Here is a 22,082-nt window from a genome sequence, read left to right on the forward strand (position 1 = left end):
TGCACTTCCTTTCTATCCTTCCAACTTTTTCTTTTTTTTTTGGGGGGGGGGGTATATTTTTGTGTTTTTTTTGGGGGGGGGTATATTTTTGTGTTTTTTTTTGGGGGGGGGGGTATATTTTTGTTTTTTTTGGGGGGGGGTATATTTTTGTTTTTTTTGGGGGGGGTATATTTTTGTGTTTTTTTTTGGGGGGGGGTATATTTTTGTTTTTTTTGGGGGAGGGTATATTTTTGTGTTTTTTTTTTGGGGGGGGGGGGTATATTTTTGTGTTTTTTTTGGGGGGGTATATTTTTGTGTGTTTTTTTTTTTTTTGGTATATTTTTGTGTTTTTTTTGGGGGGGGGGTATATTTTTGTGTTTTTTTTTTTTTTTTTGTCAGGTTTTCCTGGGTACTTTATTATGAAGCGTTTTCTCTTGCTTTTTTCTCAGTAGTTTCAGATGGCCTTTGCTGCAAACTGACCCAAGTATGTAACAAACCAAGATCTTTACTCTGGGCAATGGACAGAGGCAAACCCGATGATTTTGTGACCACCAAGGACACTTTGCAATTAGTCAAGAAAATTGGTAGTGGGCAGTTTGCGGAAGTTTATTATGGTAAATACCTTTTCTTTTTTTTTTTTCATTTAACTTTATTTGAATTTTTATCTAAATAAACCTAAGGACTATATATATGTATGTATGTTGGCATCCTTCTCACTCGATAGATGATGAAGAATCACGCCTGAAGATTGCTATGTCGAATGGTGGCAACTGCTGCTGTGACTGAGCAGATCAATGTGGGAGGAGCAGATTCCGCAGGGGTACTCTCCGTCAAGCTCTGCTGCTGCTGATGCTGCACTCCTTCTCCCACTGCTCATTTCTTCTCTCCTCGCTCAGTCGGACACACTTCTTGACTTTGACACTCCAAGAGTCACGGCCTGCAGCTGAGGATTCAGGGTCAACAGGGTTGATGTTCCTGGATTTTTAGTCCCTTTTGTACACATCTTTAAATCTGAGGAGTGATCTACCAGTTGGTCTGCTGCCGGTGGAGAGCTCGCCATACAGGATGTTTTCACTTTTTGTTTTTAATATAGGATGAATTCAAGACAAGAACATTTTGCAATTTTTTTTCATAATAAATTTGGTTGTAGCTACCCGCCATGCTCTAAGAAACAACATAAAATGTAACCTTGATTTTCTTCTGTCTTCACAGCAAAATGGAACAACCAAGTTGAGACGGCCGTGAAAATGCAAAAGAAAGACTGCGTGACAACGTCGGCATTTTTAGACGAGGCTCAGATTCTAAAGACTATTCAACATGGAAATATTATTAAACTGATGGCTGTCTGCAGTGATGAACCTGTTTATTTGATAACTGAATTCATGCCCAATGGCCGACTCTCACAGTATCTCCGTGAAGGAAAGGGTAAACAACTTGGGGTGAACAGTCTTCTTTGGCTTGCCGCTCAAGTAAGTCGACTTAATGATTCTATAATAAATTTCCCCACCTCCAGTTTTTTTTGTTTTTTTTACATATGTACAGTGTAGTGCAAAAAGTCGTGACCAAAAAACAATTCACAATACTTCAAATAAAATTCTGACAAAGGGGAAAGAATTGCTGTTTCATAGGTCAGAATCTATTCCATCTAACATTTATTTTTGGCTTGTTTTTGACCTCAACGTTTTTTTGTTTTTTTCCAATTTTTTAGATTTTGGTCATCATTCAATCGGCCTCTGACATCGAATCCATATCCCTTGGGGTGAACAGTCTGGACACATCAATTGCAAAAATGTGAAAATGCAATTTTCTGGCAGTAATTTGTTTAACTATTGATTTTTGAACAATAAAACTGCGCATTAAAAAATTTTAGAGAATATTCCCAGAAAGTTAGAATAGACTGGAAATGATGATCATTTTGTTAAATTTATATACAAAACTGATTTGGGACCTGCTCAAAATTTTAAAATTGTTTTTTTTTTTGTTTTTTTTTCATTTAAAACAGGTAGAATTATTTTGGGGGGGGGGAGGGGGGGATTGATTTATATAATTGTTAATCTACAAATTTACTATTATCATGATGATCTGTATTTTGTGTTTCTTTTTCCAGTAAAGTAAATCAGTCAAATAACGGACCAAATCTTAAATTGGGAGAAAAATCTAAGCATTTTTAAAAGAGGGAAAAAGGCAGAGAATGTTAATAATATAATGTAGAAACTCATTCTTGAGAAGAAACAGGCTTTGTTAACTATTCTGGAATAAAAAAAAACATAAGAGAGAACATAAAAAACCAAGGTTAAAAAAGCGACAGAGGAAAGAAGGATAGGGAATAGAGAGGGTGACACAAAAAAGGCACACGCCAGCTACCATCTATAAGAAATTCTAATTGACAAAAAATGTATTAAAACTCAAAAAAGACCCACATGACTAATGTAGATTATGGAACTGGAAATTAAACATTTTCGTTTTTTTTTGTATGGATCTTACATTTATTGCTTTAATTTTTGAAGTTAAAAACTAATATACTGCAAAACTCATCACAGTTATTAATATAAGGATAGAACAAAAATTACATATTAAGGTCTTACATCGGTTCTTACCTTATCAATTATTGGATTCGACATTAAATAACCTGAAAAGGGTTGATATGTCCTTAAACAAAGCCATCAAATCAAATTCCTTTTGAAGATATCAAAAACTTGAAGCATAAAAGCTTTTTTCTAAAATTACTGGATTCGGCCTTAAAAAACCCCAAAAAGTGTTGATATGTCATTAAAAACAACCAAAACCAAATCTTTCAAAAAAGACAAACAATCTACCATGATGTCATGGCAAATTACAAGAGTCATGCCAAAAGTAAAGCTTATTTATAATTCAAAAACTAAAATGTTAAAGAAGGAGCTACGAAGACTGGGAGTGGTGCCATTGAAACGAGTGACATTTTGTCCTCCAGAATTTATTTTTCTACATAGTCAACACCATTCTCAATGCATTTTTGTCAACCTCTTTTGATGCCTCGGTCGTAAAAGTCTGGAGCGCACTGTCACTCAATCTGTCGCCATTCTGGAATCAATGAACCCATTTTGTAACTACACTGACGTCAATTGTATCAGCTTTGTAAATGTTTAACAGGCAACAGTGAATGTTGATCGGTTCATTTTTTTTTTTTTTTTTTACACGGAAGAATTCAATAACGCATCTCTGCTTCTAACACACGTACATGATGGGTTGCTTTCTTTGTCCCACACTATCAATATCTCTAACAGAAAGATGAAACTTTCAGGTCATGGATGCATAAGTTCAGTCATCATAACAATTCAATTTGCAATCCCTGTGATTCATTCAGGCCGAATAAAAAAACAGGAGGCATTACTTTTGGAACATCCTTCATATATTGTTCCCTATTCTGGAAAGCCAATTTTTTATGTGTAAGAAAAAAAACGAAAAAACAAAATGGAAAACATATTTTTGAAATTCTTTTGATGTTTTTGCAAAATGTCCGCAGCGGACACACCCTTTCGTAAATCTGGTTTTGATTTAGTTATTTACCAAAAAAAAAAACAGACTGAAGGAATTTTTTCACTCGTCATTTGCATGAAATTAAAATGTTATGGACATAAAAATAAAAATGGTAAGCGTTAAAAATAAGTCAAAACAGAAGGTGAAAAAAAAAAATTGGTACAGGCATTAAAAATGGTTTTATGTTCTTTTTCTTGAATATTAATGAGTAATCATATTAGGTTAAAATCTATTTAGTATTATGCCTGTAAACTTAAGAAAAACATGCTTGAAAATGTCAAAACCTTGCCAAGTGTAAAATGAAATAGATTCTGACCCCAAAAAACAGCAATTCTTTCCCCTTTATCAGAAACATCGTTCATGGCATGTGAGAACTAAAGAACAAAATAAGTGAGAGTTATGAAGCTGTTGAAAGTAAACTACTCGACCAAGGAGTCAAACGAGCTGGAACAAAAACAGAGAATAGATCAAACAATTCTGAAGATTATCTGTCATAAAAGAATTTATAGAAGTCTAACATCATGTTTGTGAGAGAAGTTGCCAAGAAAAAGAAAAGATGGGAACCAATCAAATTACAGATATGTTCCTGGACCATAACAACCCTCAAATTATGCAGAGATTCACTAGCCCAAATATGACAACAGTAATTTTTTTTACTTGTGTTCACCCCCAACAAGGTATATTGCTACTTGGACGTAAGGGGCTACTATTTGGGATCATGCATAGGAAAGATTAACAAGATATTGGTTTACGTTACATTTAAATTTCTGCATATCAGTACAGGAAAGCAGGTAGCAGGAAGGGAATATAAAGTCTGTTTGAGGGAAGAAACTATTAGTATAGAAAGCTTTCTGACCATTTAGGGACCTCAACAGTGAAGGGGTGTGATTCTGTTGCTAAGCAGATTTGTTAGGAATGTGTACATTGAGGAGGCACAAGTACGAGTTCATCAGAGCACGTTTCATTAAAATATTTGCAAAACAGGCACAGAGATGCAACTTTTTGGTGATGGGACAGAGGTTGGAACTTGGATTGAAAACTCTTTTTTTGACCCTGTTCAAGAGGGAGAGGCTAGTGGAAAGTGCATCAGCCCAGATGTGGCAACAATACTCCATACATACTTCATACAATATATAAAGAATGGTACTAAAAATATAGGTCTACTTGTTAATAAGTCTGGCAGGTAGGCACAAGGCTGTACTCCACATAATGGTGTACTGGCAACTGCTGCAAGATGCTTTTCTGAACCTGCATGTCGAGCAAATATTTGCTACAGCGAATGGTGAATCTGAAGTATGTGATACAAAGTTACGCCTCGTGGATCACCTAAAACACTTTGGAGCTGGGGCTGGCTCAATCCTAATGAGCAAAATGTATACTCGTATCAGAGTTTTGCCAATGACATAATCACAGTAAGGTTTTTCATTAGATAAACTCTTGTGAACTAAAAGGAACTAGAATTATATATCACTTTGTTTTCTTTATCTAAATATTCAGCGCTTCTGCATTACATGGATGGTGCCATTGTTAGGCGTAGATAATTCCAATTTCTTCTTGGCCAAATACCAAGGCAAAAGAATAACATTTTTTTACGAACACAAAAATATCTGAAAACTAAAATATTTATTGCATAAAATGTATGAATATATAATTGTAAAAACATTTATTTTTTTACGAAAACAAAAATATTTGAAAACTAAAACATTTATTGCATAAAATTTATCGAAATATAATTGAAAAAACATTTATTGAAAAGTTTGTGTAAGAAAATATAATTTTAATAAAACAATTTTTGAATTAAATCAACATTGGATTTTATCCCCCTGAAACATTTTTGAATGTAAGTAAAATTGGATTTTATTTTTTTGAGCAATCTAATAATTTAAATGAAATATTTTTCGAATTAAAGCAACATTGGATTTTTTTTTTTGGGGGGGGGGTCCTCGACAAAAGGAAGGTGGACTTGTAAATTCACCCTTGTCTGTTCATCCGTCCGCACTTTTCTCAATAACTACGCCTTGGAATTTTTTAAAATTTTGCACAAACATTAAACATGATATGAGTAAAAAAAATAACAGAACGGATTTTCCAGAAAAACTCTGTGTTGTATGGTGCTGAACTCAAATTTAAATGTTAAGGTCTTGGGGACTTTTGGGGCTAAATAGGTGGGGGGGGGGTAAATGATAGACTTAGTCATTTCATTTTTTGCATGATGCAGAACTCAAATTTATATATGCTGAGGCTTAAAACTGCACCATTTGTTCATTTTCATCAGGATTTGATGTCCCCTGGAGACTTTTGGGGCTTTTTTTTTTAATGCCTCATTCACTGTGTCCTCCAAGGGATCATGCTTCACTTTCTTTAAACATTTTTTTTTTAATTAAAGTAAAATTATGACTGTAGTAAAATCCCCTGTTCTTTGACCTGACGAGAGTTTAGTGAAACACACCAAAAAAAATGGCATCGTCTGTGTAATGCAGAAGTGTCAAATATTCCATTTTGGGAATTTTGTGTAGACATTTTTTCATGGAAATCACTCCTGACAAAGCATGGAGTCACTTGATGTAAAGAGCTAAAAAAAATCAATTCTTTCTCATTTGTCAGGCACATCACTCATAGAATGTGAGGATTAAAGGACTAAATAAGGGAAACGAGTTATGAAGGTGCCGAAAGTAAACCAAGTTCCACTTTCTACTCTTTACATCGAAAGAGACGGTTGATTCTTTATGAATAGAAAACAAAGCAAGATTTCTTATTTCTAAAATATGTACATCCAATCGAGATGTTTACATAGACAAGAATGGTATTTTATGAAGGACTTACAGACAGAACCTCTTATATAGATGCGTAGATGTATCCCAAAAATTCATAAAAACTGAATTGTCACAGACTGACGGACAAAACTTCTTGCAGAGCTGAGAAGACGCATTCAAAGAGAAAGGACGACTGTTTGAAATTCCTTCCATGTGTTTCTATCTTTGGAAATGGCCGCATGACTTGCAGGCTTTTGTAAATCTGCAAAGAGTTTTCAGTTTTTATTGTTCGTTTTATTATTCACTGATGAAAAAGAAAAACTGAAAGAATTTTCTGCTAGTCATTTGCTTTGAATAAAGTTGAAAGAAAATTACAAACTACAAATATATAAAGAATTACATAATATGTGTCATCATCATCAACAACAACTCACTAGGAGTTCTCACACAGGCGATCATCAGTGATTACTCACCAGCAACAACCAGTGGTGTTCCTTGGAATTCAAGTGACAACAAGTCTCTCCAGATTTCCAGTGTTCTCCACCTCTTTTGTTAACCATTGCAAATGACTTTATTGTCGCAACAGGCATTTATATTTCCTGGGAGTTGGGAGGTAAGAAGTCTCTCCATGGTCCCAATGTTCTTTACGCTCTTCCAGTGGAGGTCTGGTTAGTGCTCTCCCTTCTCGATCTTTCCATTCTCCTTGACCTTTCATAACTAGTTGGTGTGTCACCAGCCAAGGCTGATGCCACCATTTGGGAGGAGGGGGGCAGTTAATATTTTTGCAATGTCAGTTCTCATGATCTTATATGGTTGTTTTCTGTTTTATTTGTTTTCTTTTTATTACAATTTCTATGTGTCTAATGAGTGTTCACAGTTTATATGGGGTGGTTTCTGCATTCAAGGGTATTTTTCTTTAAGATTTTAACTGTTTTCATGTAACTTCAAGTTTTCCTCTTATTTCAATTTCTCCCATTCTTTTATCAAGGTGATTCAGGATTATTCCTATGACTCCTACGATTTTATTAGAATTATTTGTACTCACTAGGAGTTCTTATACAGGTCATCATCAGAAATTACTCACTGATAACAAATTGTGGTGGTATCTAGAACCTGGATGACAAGTCTCCTCAGATTTCCAGTACTCTTCACCTATTGATAACCTTTACAAATGAATTTGCATTATCGGAACAGTCACTTGCTGTTGACGTCACAGTACCAACAACCATGGACATTTGCTGGAATTGGGTGGCAATAACCTTCCACATTATCATTGCTATCGTTATTATTATCGTCCTTATCATCATGATCATTATTATAATCTGAAATAATTAAATTGTGGCAAAAAATCCCTTTCTAAATCTTTGCCACGTGCACATCTGGATTTCATTTTGCTTGGATTAATAAAATCCAAAAATATTTCTTGCTGATTCGTATGCAACGTTTATTTTATTTTATTTTTCTTGCCAAATCAGAAATCCTATTTTATCAAATTAATATTTTCAACTTGGTTGGATTCTCAAATAAGTTTGTGAAATGATCGAAACCTTTAATATGATGCCTTGGATACTCGTCTGCTTTTACTAGTGGCTGTACTCATTCCGTTTGTACTTGTGAATTCACTTATTCTGTTAATCTTAATTCTATTAATTTGTTATTCAGTATTTCTACTGCTGTTCTATTATTTTATAATTTTGTTCAAAATTGTATGTGCATGTTTAAATTGTAACCTGTTTTTATAATTAAAGCTTTTGACTAGTTAAAGATCATTAATGAGTAATTATCATATATATATATATATATATATGGGGTTTTATATTTCTGATTATCTATCTCATATCTATACTCCTATAAATTTGATATTCACATTAAAACCCCTTTTTCTATTCATTTAAAAAAGACAACTGCAACTTTGTTATATAGGAGTCGTGGAACTGCATTCATCTGCAAAAGATCTAACTAATTTGCAAATTCTTTTAAACATTCATTTTAATTAATTCCCTATTAGTTTTTTCAGTTTTCTTATGGGATGATCATCTTTACTTAACTATTACGTGTAATTATATTCATGCAGATATTCTACATGATTTATGCTTGCGTAATATTTACGTAAAAAGGTTATAGTAAACAAAAACCTCTTTCTATATATATTTATGTATGCGTATATATATTTGTTTTAAAATATTTTGTCTACCAAATTCCTATTAGTTTTTGGTCTACAGACATGAAACTTCATATATAGGGTATTCGAACCCATGCAAAATTATATTTGGGTTTTAGCCGGGGAAAGTCGGTACAAAAGTGAAAATTAAAGAAATGAAATTTGCCAGGTGAAGATTGAACAACAGCATTACGAATATGCATGTGTAATGTAGTAGCTATTGGTTCATGTTTTAAATTTTAGCCTTGCAGCAAATGTATCTCCATAGGTCAGGTATTAACGTTGAAGGAAAAATAAATTGTAAGCTAAACTTTTTAGTTTCGATTCTCAGTGGTGGCACACAGGTCATTTTTTTTTTTTTAATCATTACTATATATTGAGTCCAGTATAATATATACAAACTCTGTATTAATCAAAATATAATATTGACTGGACAATAGAAAAATGGTACAATAAAATTACAAATGAATAGCATTAATCATTAATTTATTATGAACTGTTTAAAAATTAATTTACAAATTAGGTGTAGGTAATCAGTAGGGCAAGGACAACAGCATATTCTTTTCATTGTTTTGACTCTTGAGGTTGTATCCGTTTATATCTTATGCTTTTATATAGACTGATGTGGTTCTCGGTTGATTAACTGTGTCAGATATATACTCGAGAGTTAAAACAATGAAAAGAATATGCTGTTGTCATAGCTCTAGTAATCAGTGACGAAACAGTTTTTTTTTTTAGTTTTCTTACTTCCACGATGATATCAAGTGTAAAAGTGTTTCATTATGTTTTGATAGAATATCTACAACTAATACAGAAAATAGCAACAAAAACAGATACGCAGCAGCTGTAGAAAATTGACAATTCACAAACACTTTGGATTTCATCTCCACATTTCAGCACTAGTAAGACATTTTAGACAAGGTCGCAAATATTCAATTTTTTTTAGGCAAATGCTACAATTATAGAAGACCAACTTGAAATTATTTATGCAACTCTTATTTGTACTAGATCGTAATGCCTACAATTTCCCATTAATCACTTTATATCATTTTAAAAAAATTTTCATTATGAAAATAGAACTACTTGATCAATTTATGTGATTTTTGGAATATGATATTTTTGTTTTGTCATGGTTACAGACATCAAAAATTTTTCTGACTGCTTTTTTTTTTTTTAAATATAGATGGAATTGTGGACGAACATAAAAAGAAGCGTGTCTAACATGGGTTGTGGTTGTGAAGAAATAAAATTATTTTTAAATCAACTTCAATCTATAAACTCTGAACTTGAAATGTCTTATTCAATCAGAAAAGTGATCCAGGCCGTTTGAAAGCTAAAACATCAATATGAACTTTTGATCAAGATTTTAATTTAATCTTTGATCCATGTTTTGATCCAGACTATAACTTGACTGGAAACATTTAAAAAAAAAAAAAGTGAATCAATAAAACTTGTTTTTTGATTATTGAAAATGACAGATGATTGAAAGATCACTGGTGAATTTAATATTCCCTTGACACTTCCTCCTGTGGAGAAGGCTGGTTCAACCTGCAGAGGGTGAATACCATACAGCAAATAAACAATTGTAAAAATGTTAATATTTGAATATTTGTCAATTTTTTTCGAGAGAAAGCAATTTTTTAATAAATTTTTGCCGGTCAATTTTTTTTCTTTTAATAATTTGTTTTTTTATCTTGTAGATTGCAGACGGAATGGCATACATGGAAAAGGAGAATTTTGTGCATAGAAATCTTGGCGCACGAAACATCCTCGTTGCTGACCAAAATAAAGTGAAAATTGCTGGCTTTGGGATGACCAAAGTGGCTGATGATCCTGACTATAATTTTAGAAAAGGTTTGTTAGAAAATTTGTAAAAGAAATTTTGGTACATGTAGAGTTTAAAATGAAAATATTAAAAAAAGTTTATATTGTACATATCCGTTATGGAATGAAGTTTTCCGAAAAAAAAAAAAAAATTTCACTTAATCTCATCATGTAGGTTTTCTTTTTGTTTCTTTTTACAGCAAAAGAACAATTTGTTATGATATCGAGCAAAAGGTTCGATTTTTAGGAAGAAAAGCTAGAATTAAAGATGGGGAGGGAGTGTCTGCACTTTAAACTGAGTTATCTCCCCATGGCGTGTTCAAAAAAATTCAAAGATCGTTACCCTCAATGTGTTTGTCATAAAACGTGTTTTTCCGCCGTAAAAAAACAAAAACAACAAAAAAAACTATTCAATCAAATTAAGTCCAAAACAGATGTAGGAAGGCATATTTTGCAAGTTAGTTCTGCGACAAGCATGCTGATCAGCGATTTACAGTACGTACACCTAGACAAATAGATGAACTGCATCTTCTACGCCAAAACTTGGCGAGAGAGGTGGGGGGGAGGACCTTGAAAACAGACATCCGTTCTGATTGATGCCAAACACCCAAGAGGCAAACTCAATCTCACTTCTTGATCACATACTTCCTCCCATAACGTATCTTCTGGTGCACATCAGTCTAAATTATCCTTCAAGTTTCTTCACCCTGTGTTGACAAAAGACTTTTTGTATGACACTGCAAAATGAATGGTGCTTTTTTTTTTCCCCAAAAAATTATATTTTTTAAAATAAGGAAACAAATAAAAAAGTTGATAACCCAATTTTTTTGTTCATTTCCTTATTTAAAAAAAAAAAAAATAATTTGACCAAAAAAATGAAGACAGTGTCGTACAGAAAAAAATTTGTCAATAAAAATGGGTGAACAAAGTTGAAGATAACCATGTTACGCAAAATTCTTTTTTTTTTTTTTTACTTTTTTTTTTTAAAAACTTTTTTTTTACTTTTTTTTAACTTCATACTTTCCATTTTCAACACAAATTTTGCATCTAATTTTGCTACAGGGTGACATGAGCATAATCAGGATGAATCTCTGAGTAATGTGATGCTGAGTACATAATTGAATGAATTAATATTTTAATTATTATATATCCGCTTCATCCAACTACAAGGGCATTGGTGCATTCAGATAAAATCACAACGGAATATCCGACAATATAATCTTAACTGAAAATGAAATTTCTTGTCTTTCTTGTTTTTATAAAAGTCATTTCATTTTGTGTTTTGTCCAGGTTTGAAAATGGCTGTAAAATGGATGGCTCCGGAAGTATTACTGTATAACAAATACAGTACAAAGGCTGATGTTTGGTCATTTGGAATAGTCTTAATGGAAATATTTTCATATGGCAAGGAACCCTATGATGGTAAGTATGTCAACTACTTTTATACAACTTGACCAACCCTTTCAAATTTCTTACGTCATCTTAAAATTTCGATAATACATCATAAATTTGTTAAAAAACAAAAAGAAACAAACTATTAAACAAATGGTCCTAAATCATAATCATATTTATATATTTTTATATTTTCAAGCAAATATTATGAAATGCAACAGAGACACTTGGCTTTATGATTCTTTTTTACAAGTTTTCGATTTTCCGTATAATCTTTTTGTATCAAAATCAAAAATATTAATAAAAGTTCCATAGCTGTTGCTGTCATGAGTGTTTTCGATTCGTCCGCAAATCATCATCAGGTGTTGAAGTAAAAATGTGAAGGAGCGAAGATGAGAATTAAAAGTGAAAACTAAAATATACAGTAAACGGCGATAAGTTTTGTTTTTTTTACATAGGCATCACCACATTATCAAGGCCAAGAGGCCACTCAAGCATAAGGGTTAAAGAGTGTACAGTAGAAATTGGACAATATAGTAATCATTAGTAATGAAAATTTGGTAAATTTGATAACTTATATGGAACGGCTCATCAAGAACTTATTTACGTTAGACTTGAACACAACCATATTGTAGTCAGCCGGAAAGCAGAAAAACGGAAGACATTCCACAGGCGTGCAGTTCTAAGAAAGAAGCTTTGTTCATGGAATCTACGTTTAGGTTTAGGCACAGATAAAAAGTGGGGGGAATTATTGATAGTGTTTACAGCTAGACGAGTGTTTCTTGTGAAAGTTTGGCGAGGAGGGACCATGGATTGAAGCTCAGTCGAACACTTTCCATGAAAATAACGATACATCAGAGACAAACTCGCAACATCTCTTCTGTGAGATAGAGGTTGCAGGGAAGAGAAAAGGACATCTCCTACGAGACTACGAAGTCTATTTTGAGCTCTATCAAGGCAGGGCAAGTCCTTTCTAGCAGCTCCTGCCCAGATGTGGCAACAGTATTCCATCCTTGGATGTACCTGGCTCTTATATAGATAGTTAAAATATATAGAGTCGATTAAAAATTTGAGGATTAAAATCAGCAAGTTCATGGACGCCGTTAACAAACTATATATATATATATAGAGAGAGAGGGGATCAAATAAGTATTCTTGAAATGGAAATTTTTTTCAAAATAATAAAAACCTTGACAATCAAATAATTTAAAAACTATATAAATTTCTACTTTTTCGAATTTTTATATATTTTTAAAAGGCAGACCTGAACGAGAATCACCGTCCCCGCTCCTATAATTTTTATTGTATGTTTTAATATGTAGTATAGTTTTTGAGGGTGGGGATGTTTATTCTGAAAGCCGTTCTTAACATGGGGAGGTTGGGGGTCGGGTTATACTATGCTGGGTTGTAAAAAAAATACTAATTGCAGAATACCGATTAAAATTATAGGGGGAGGAGGATTATCGTTCAGGTCCACCTTTTTAAAAACTAATAAACATAGCGATTATGTGAGTAAAAAAAAAATGTAAATAAATGAAATATTAATAACAAAGATGGGTGATATAATTGATTCATCCGAACCATATAAATGTAGCAAATGCGTAATCCTCTATTATTATAGAAAAGTCAATTTCTGTGTGAGTTCCTTTCTTGTAGGTTCTGAAACAGCTGAGCCTATCTTTTTCAAATTTCACACAAAGCTAATTTATATGTCTGGCAGTGTTCTTAGATATGTTTTGTACAGAAATTTATCCGATAAGTATCGAAAAAAAATCCGCTCTTAAAAAGTTTTTCTCTCTTATAGATAAAAAAGAATAATTTTACAGGGAATATTTTACGTTGCACCAGCAAAGGGAAATAAAATCTTAGCAATTCATTTCTTCCCAAAAAAAAAACATTTATTATAATCTGGAGATCTAGCTTAGTGGTAGAGCATTCAACTATAGATCGAATGATCCTCTTTTCAAACCCGCGTGTACCTCACCATTTTATTTTAATTTTTTCTTATTAATGAGTTCAATTTATGATAAAATCATTTCTTCATTTGCATATTTTAAAACTAAACATTAATCAGAAGTGACTTTTCCAGGGCATTCATCGTCAAGCCAAATATCAGCTGATTTGATATTGTAAACAAACACGGGTGGAATTTAATGAACGACATTATCATTATTATTTTAAAAAATTTGTAATTGCAAATTAGTCTTCATAATATATAATAATCAATAGAGAATCGATTCTATAATAATTCATATGCAATCTGCATGAATTAAAATATTATTAAATGTATTGTACGACCAAGCAACGCTGGGCTGCCAACTAGTTAAGAAATACTTTCTTTTTTGAGAACAAGGATGGATGACACAGATAAGGAAGACATTTTTTCATAACTTGAATAGCTAAGCAAAACGAATCTAGAACAAAAATCTAGATTCAATATCTGGAACATTTTTGTTTTGTACTTAAGAGAGGTGATGTATGATCAAGACTGCTGGGGAGCCATGATTTAATATACAGTTTTGTTTTTAAATCTCTATAACAGTGTTTCATAGTAAACAACTGATAATCCTATTAAGACTATTGTGAATTTGTGAAAGCAAATTGATTCAGCGATTGCAGGAAATTACTGGGAAAACAACTTTCCAAGAATGCATCAATATCAGTGTTGTAGTTTTCCAGGGTTTCCAATGACTGGGAAAATAACTTTCCAATGAAGGACTAATGAAAAAAAAAAATTTTTATACAGTTTTAAAGGTTAAAAAATTTCCAAGACATCATATGATTTTGGAAGATCTCACATCTACTAAATCCCAAAACTCTAAATTCTTTCAGTGTGTCCATATCATTGAAGTTTACTTTTCCGCATCGCATTTGCCTAAACTGTCCAGATTTGATCTTCTTTTGAAGCCATCGTATCATGCTCATATCATTTCTCTACATGCAACGCATGTCCTCAACCTGCACTTGCCAAATTTCACTTCTATACCTCATTACACTATGTACACACGTCTGATAGATACTTCTCTTGGTCAAAAGTTAGTAATCACAGAAGTTCTTTGAACTTACTTCATCCACTCCTGAATGCATCGATATTAGTGTTGTAGTTTTGCAGGGTTCCCACAGACTTGAAAAGGCCTTATTTCTATTATTACCTTGAATAATTCTTGAAAATATGGAAAATGTCTTGAGAAGGCCTTGAAGATTGTATCCTTTATGTCCAGTAAAAATTTGTCGAAATATTAAAAATTAAATTGAAATAAATCTAATTTTGCTTCCATTTTTTTTTTTTTTAGGGCGGGGGGGGGCAGTCACTATAAATAAAAATGAGACCCCCCCCACACACACACACACAAGAAAAACTTTCCTTCTGTATACGGGACTCTCCCCAATGAAAAATTCCTTCCCCCAAAAATGTGGTAACCTAAAATGAGGCTGGATAAGCTGAATAAAATGGACAAGACAGTTGGAAATTTAAAAGCCATTTGAGATGAAAGAAAACTCATTTAAAACTACTTAAAAAACACCTCAAAAAAAAAAAAATGATACAAGTAGATCACAAAGTAACTTATTGCCTTTGGTAACAGTTATTTGTTGTGCATTTAATTTTTTTACTACTTTTTCGAATCTCTGTGTATTGTAAATCAAATCCCAAATTTTGTTTTGAAAACTTGAATTTTGTCTGGAGAAAGCCTTGAAAATGAGTATTGAAAATCGGCACATACTGTTTTTGTGAATGTCTATAAAAAGACAAAATTAAAAATTACTCTCTCTCTGCTCACTAGATTTCTCTCAAAATAAAACGTTTTTATTTTTTATCTTGCAGGAATGGGAAGCAAGGAAGCGTTTGAAAATGTGCAGTCGGGTTATCGCATGCCCTGTCCGCATTGTTGCCCTGCCGAGGTCTACAATGTGGCCCTGACCTGCTGGAATATAAATACTCAGCGCCGACCATCTTTCGACTTCCTCAACAGCTTCCTTCACGATTGGCACTATACATCCTGACCTGATCCACACCACACCTGCCTTCCGTGGCTTTGTTGGAGATCCTCGGACAATCCTCACCACCGCCGGGTCAGGCGCAGGGGTGAACACAGCAGTACTCACACCCTGCACACGACCCAGCCATCCAGAAAACTACCGAGCGCTCCTTTGCTGTCAACTGCGGATGACCCAGAAAACAAACAAATTAAAGACGACGAGAATAACGATGTAAATGATGCAAAAGAAGAGGCGGACGACAATGATGATGACGATGATGATGATGACGACAATGAATTTACAGACTTACGAGTTGAGGAGGATATGGAGACGGAGATAGGACTTATTTAACACGCATGTGAATCGCGTCATTTTTAGGCACTGACGAAAAAAAAAAAAAAAAATCAAAGACCGGAACAAAGCGAGGGAAGAGGAATGGTTTAATACTTATATATAGTAAACAAATATACTTATGGCAAGTAAACTAGGTAGGAATGTTTGTTTCATTCCTAAAGGAAGTCAGGTTAAGTACCCTAATGACTTCCTTTATCATGAGTATATTCTTATTCCAAACTAAGTTCTATTGACCTGTTGATCACCGTTCAAGTAAATATTGAAAAAAAATATATATGTAATATATTCTTATAATGTAAATATGTGAAATAGTAAGAAATCATATATATATATATATATATATATATATATATATATGATTTATGTGTGCATGTATCAAATTATATAAACATTAGAAAACCCCTATGTGGATCAATCTACATTTCAATGATGCCAATCGTCTCATCAAGGGTTCAATAATAACTTTAAATAATTAAATCAAAAGTTTAATTAAAGAAATCTTTAAAAAGAAAAAGTAAATAAAAAAAAATAAAGGAAATAAAAATTAAAATAAAATGTAATTATGTTAAGTCATTGTTGAATCCCTAACAAGATGATTAACATTATTGAAACATAGATTAATCCACATAGGGTTTTTCTGATAATTATATAATTTCACATATAACAGCTCTACATTTATATTGAGCATTTTTGAAAAAAAAAAGAAGTTTTTTTTAATTCTATACATTTGAACCCCTCCCCTATATATATGGAAGATATCTTACAGTATTGTATAAAGATAGCTAGAAAGTTTTTTATGTGTAAAAAATAAAAAGGTTTATTCCTTTCGTTTAAAACATACTAGTAGATTTCAAATTTAAGATAGTTATATTTTCTTTCTAGTTGATAGATCAGAAATCCATTTCATCCTGGTTGTATTGCCCAGTGTGCTCTTCCTTTCTTTTCATATATTAATATATTTATATATAGTAATGATATCACTGGACTAACAGCAAGATATTCCTAGGGTTTATTCAAATCAGGGACTTTACAATGCTTATAAATAGATTAGTGATTCCAAAACCTTCTAATGGACACTAACGAATAGCAAGGAAACCAATGGTATGTCTATCATATTCACTAACTATTTTAATAACAGTTATATATTACGTTCAAATGTATTGAACTAAAATACAATTACTTCAAAAGTGCTCAATGCCTACATAGAGCGATTATAAGTGAAATTATGTAATGATATAAACTCTACGCAGATTAATCTATGTTTCAATGGTTAATGGTCTCATCAAGTGTTCAACAAGGTCTTAAAATGATTAAATGAAAAGCTAAATAGCTAAAATATACAAAATAAAGACGATCTTCGGCAGACTAACAATAAAAGACTGTTGCCCCTTAACCTCCCTCTAATATATTTGTCAGACATACACACAAAACCCAATTTTCACTCCCTTCTTCCATATTTAATGAATCAAACAGCCAGGCATAGCATGACGTGCAGAAGAAACCCTTTACTAATAGAATTTCACTCGTCTTTCAATCATTTTATTCTTTTTGATTATAAAATTATAAATATGCACACACACACATTTATATATGAGAGTGTATAAATATATATGTACACACAGATACAAACACGCATATATAAAACGTTTAAAAATAATATCCTTTACAAAATGTAAACAAAATAAAAAAAATATGCAAGGTTAGTAAGAGAAAACCCGCAGCTCAATTAAGAAAATTTCAAAATAAGAGAAATATTTATTCATATATGTGTTATATAAGTTCAGAACAACATCGGTACCATCGGTTTCAGACAAATAATTGGTTTCCTTGACCTAATTTTCTTTAACCTGTTTCCCAAGACATTCACAGAGGCTGAAAAAGAATTAAGTAAAGTTTCATTTGCTTGGATTTGAAACTGACAGTACTAATGTTATTTTGTTATATATATATATATATATATATATATATATATATATAAAAAACACAAACATGATATAGGTTTTTGCCTAATTCCATATCTACACTTTTGAAACTTAGATTTATACAGGCCGTCATTGCTGTTGAATACTCTTCCTATAAATATAATGTACGTGCGAAAAACCAAAAAGTCTTTTAAATTATTTTTATTTCTCAAGTTCCATTGTTGAAATTTTACCAATCACGCAAATGATTATTTAATGTTTAGAAAATTTTTATCCTCAAAACATCCAAATTTAACAAAGAAAATTCCCTCCTATTAAAAAAACAAAAACAAATTGTTGATTATCTTAATTTTATTTTTCACAAACCCCACACATAATCGACGCTGTACGTGTGATAAAGAGATGAAATAGAGAGAAACATGGTAAAATTGTTTGAGAGTTTTATATTTTTAACAAAAGAAACCAAAAAGATCATCCCTTTCCACCTTTCTTGTCATCGTGCAGTACCTTTTCCTCTCGTATATATAATTTTATATAATATATTATTTATATATATATATATATATATATATATATATATATATATATATGATTGTTTTCCTCTCTTCCCATACTCTTAACGGCAACAAAACATGTTTTAACCTATGCTGAATGAATTGAATATTGCCAATAACATGGTACAGCAATAACAAATGTAAATTGGCTAGTCAGAATCAAAGTTTAATACGTTAGCTTAAATATTATTTATTTCCTGATATAAATTATTTGCATTTGTACAATAACACTGAAAAGCAGAAAATTATTTTATCTTTGGATCTCTAATGTTTACTGGAAAGGACTCATACATTTCTCATTCGTTGTTCTGTTAGTTTTCTTATTTCCTCAAAATAGGTTCAGTAGTTTTCTGGCGATCTGTTACTATTGATGTATAAAATTAACCCAGATTGTTCAAGAAAGCACTAATGTGTCCAACAAAGTTCTAAAGCTATTTTTTTGAGGGGAAGAGTGTCTAATTAAATAAATTCCTTCTCGGATTTTACTTAGAATCAATCAAAAATTAAGAATATTGACAAACTGGTTCCTGTTTGACCAACTAAGTTAAGCAATATTGGGATAGGTTAGAAGTGAGATAAGTGACTACTTGGTAGTATTAGGTATGTTCTACAAACACTCCATCCAGGTCTATGAATGAGTAGTAGTAGCCTTGTTGGAAATATAGATGCTGACAGACTACCTTTCTGTTTTTCGTTTACAAAACTAATTGAAAAAGAAAAAAACATCTCTATAAACCATGTAATTGTGTGTGTGTGTGCACTTGTATATAAGTTGTGTGTGTGCGTGTGTCATTGAAACCATCTATAACATTTTCTGACACACTGAGCATAAAATTAAAATTTCTTGCCGTTCTTCTAGTCAACTGTGTGATTCCATGATCTCCCACCATGTTCTGCTTTGTTCTTTTTTGACAAAAAATCGTCCTTATTTGAAGAGGCCGCAACGTTTCATGGTGAGGTTATCAGGTGTAATCCACAGCTCCTAAAGCCCAAACCATGACAGTATTGAACATTTTATCTAGATTATTACCTTTCTCTCTCTCTTGTATTAGTGATGGGACGATTCTACTATTTTTCCCTCATTCCAATACAATTACTGATCCAATTCTTTGTAAATCTCTAAATATTTAAGTATAGAGTTGTTATCCCCTCCTCCACCCCCCCCCCCCCCCGATTACCGTAAAAACACATGCTAAATGTGGAAATATTTTTCTAAACAAAAAAATACACTTGGGGGGGGGGGTCATTTTAGTTTTACTAGTAGTTAAAAGTCAATAAATATTTATTTTTTTATAATTATTACCAGCAAAGGAAGATTTTGCTTTAAACACATTCAAAGGAAAAAGACAAAAAAAAAATTGTTTTGGCATTGGAAAATATGCACAAATTTTACTGATTTCCCCAAAATTTCTGATTTTCTTTTAATTCACAAATCCTCTTAATTGTCCCAACACTAATATATATATATATATATATCTCCACAATCAAACAACATTGCACCATATTAAAGCCATAAACCAAAAGTTCAAGATTAGCGTTATGCCCTCATTTGGGTTCATCAGTTAAACAAAAGGTACTTTCATGCAAGGCAAGTACCATGCCACATACAAGAAAGTCTAAACAAACCACGGCAAAGTCAGACTGTGGGATATGCCTACCTTTTTTTTCAACACAAGGTCTAATCGTCCGACTACTAAAAACCCAACATCTTAAGTAGTACTTTACACTCGCCAGTATGTCATCCAACAAGCTAACCAAGCGAGCAAATTAAATTAGATTTTTGAATGCAAGATGATATATAGTTATTTCCACAATCAAACAACACAGCTCACACAAGCCATGAAAGCCACACACCGGAAGTCCAAGACTTGAATTTTGCCCTCATTTGCGATAATCAGTTGAACATCTGGTCTTGCTATGGCTTGTGTCAGCTGTAATATTTGGAAATTATTATACGTCATCTTACATTTGAAAATCTTATGTATATTTCACATGTGTGTACACACACACACACACCTTTTATTCATTTCTCTCTATTCAAAGTAAATTCAATTTTCATGTCTTTAGTTAATCCTCAAAAATATTTAGCTTCAATAATAAAGGGTGGGATTACTCTGAAACACACCCTCACTTGACAGTCAAGTGTAGTCTTTAAATATCAACTGATCAATTTTGTTTATTTTTATTATCTTTGAGCTCCTCCCACATTTCTTTGATGAGATAGTTGCTGAAATTTTTATACAGGTGATGCGTTTATAGGTATTTTATTATATATATATATATATATATATTATACATACAGCAAAAGCGTTTGCACTAAAAATATAAACAGGGATACCTGGCATTGCCTGGGCAAAAGGGTAACATTTTTATTAAAACCTTATCTCTTTCTACTCTTTTCCACCTCCTCTTTCTTTTCTGCCTAGCCCATTCCTCTTTCCAGACTTAAACACACATTCTTTTATAGATTACTTGAATAATGAATCAGCATAAGGGAAATAATTAGTATATCCAACGGTTAGAAAACAGAACTCCTACCCTGATGAAATCTGTTAATTTTAATTTAGAATCAAAGAATGAATATTTTTTTTTTTTTTTTTTTAAGTTTTAGATATTATTCGTCCAGGGCAATGCTGATTGAGAAAATATCAATATCAACTTTGAGAGTGGTTGTTATGCAGTTTTCGAGTTTTAGCTGAATATACACACATATACACACACACACATGCACACAGACAACCGCCCTTTATATAAAAGATTGATTTGTGTTCAAGTTTTTTTTATTTATTGAAGTTGAGAAATTTCAAGTAGTTTTAAGAGAAATAGTGGAAGCATATTTTAAAATATATTTTTCAAGTGTGTTGATGTTTGTAAATTTGGACTGCATTTTGTGTCCGAGAGAGACTAAGACTGTGATAATTGTGTTATGTTTATCTCTCTCTCGCACACTCTACTTCCCCTTTCACACATTTAGAAAAAAAAAAGAAAAGAACAATAGTCCTTAAATTAAAGTCAGTCATTCCACAATCATGGGCATAATCGTGGGACTGGTTCAATCCCTCTCCTGCAGGTCTTTATGATTTGAATTGTCAGTGTTTTGTTATTTTTTTTTTTTTTATTACTGTTGTCGTCTTATAGAGAGGAGGTTCTGAGACTCCAATTTGCAGGTGTGGACATGGTGGCCAAAATATATCGACAGAATAAAATTTCCACGGACAAAATGAATTTTCTTTGAAAAAGGATTAAAAACAATTGCACAAAGGACCCCCCCCCATCACAAAACAACTATTTATTTCAAATTTTAAAATATGTTTTATTAGTCGTTTTTGTTTTGCACAAAGCAAAGCAAAAATTAAACTGAACAATATGAAATATGGACCATTGACTTCTGTCTCAACATTAAAAGAAGTAGCAAGAAGGTCACTTGAAACAATGAAAAAAAAAAAAAAAGAAAGAAGCCTAACCGAGGCGACTTGCAACAAAGAAAAAAAACTGATTTTCTTTAATGAAAACATTATATATAAAGAATTGTCTGAAATGTTTCTAATATGACCAGAAACAAGAAAAATATACGAATGTTCAAACATACATTGAAAAAATAATATGAAAATATTGGAAGAAAAAAATTAATGCAATTCAAAACTATTTT

General features: G+C 32.3%; 1 protein-coding gene across 5 annotated transcripts in view; it reads left to right on the forward strand.

The window, feature by feature from the left end:
* The window catches only part of LOC145297490 (tyrosine-protein kinase fyna-like), a 504,206-nt gene extending 488,357 nt beyond the window's left edge, over positions 1 to 15,849 (forward strand). For 3 of the 5 annotated variants that reach the window (XM_080143376.1, XM_080143380.1, XM_080143378.1), the window contains 5 exons: positions 429 to 593; positions 1,192 to 1,448; positions 10,110 to 10,263; positions 11,524 to 11,655; positions 15,449 to 15,849. In XM_080143376.1, coding sequence (XP_079999502.1) covers positions 429 to 593; positions 1,192 to 1,448; positions 10,110 to 10,263; positions 11,524 to 11,655; positions 15,449 to 15,627 — 887 coding nt within the window. In that variant the 3' untranslated portion in view covers positions 15,628 to 15,849. The remainder of the gene's footprint in view (positions 1 to 428; positions 594 to 1,191; positions 1,449 to 10,109; positions 10,264 to 11,523; positions 11,656 to 15,448) is intronic. The other 2 variants (XM_080143377.1, XM_080143379.1) reach the window with 1 other exon arrangement.
* The last annotated feature ends 6,233 nt before the right edge of the window (positions 15,850 to 22,082 follow it).

The sequence above is a fragment of the Euprymna scolopes genome, chromosome 18 (genome assembly GCF_053919585.1).
Source record: "Euprymna scolopes isolate OS-2025 chromosome 18, ASM5391958v1, whole genome shotgun sequence".
NCBI lineage: Eukaryota > Metazoa > Mollusca > Cephalopoda > Sepiida > Sepiolidae > Euprymna > Euprymna scolopes.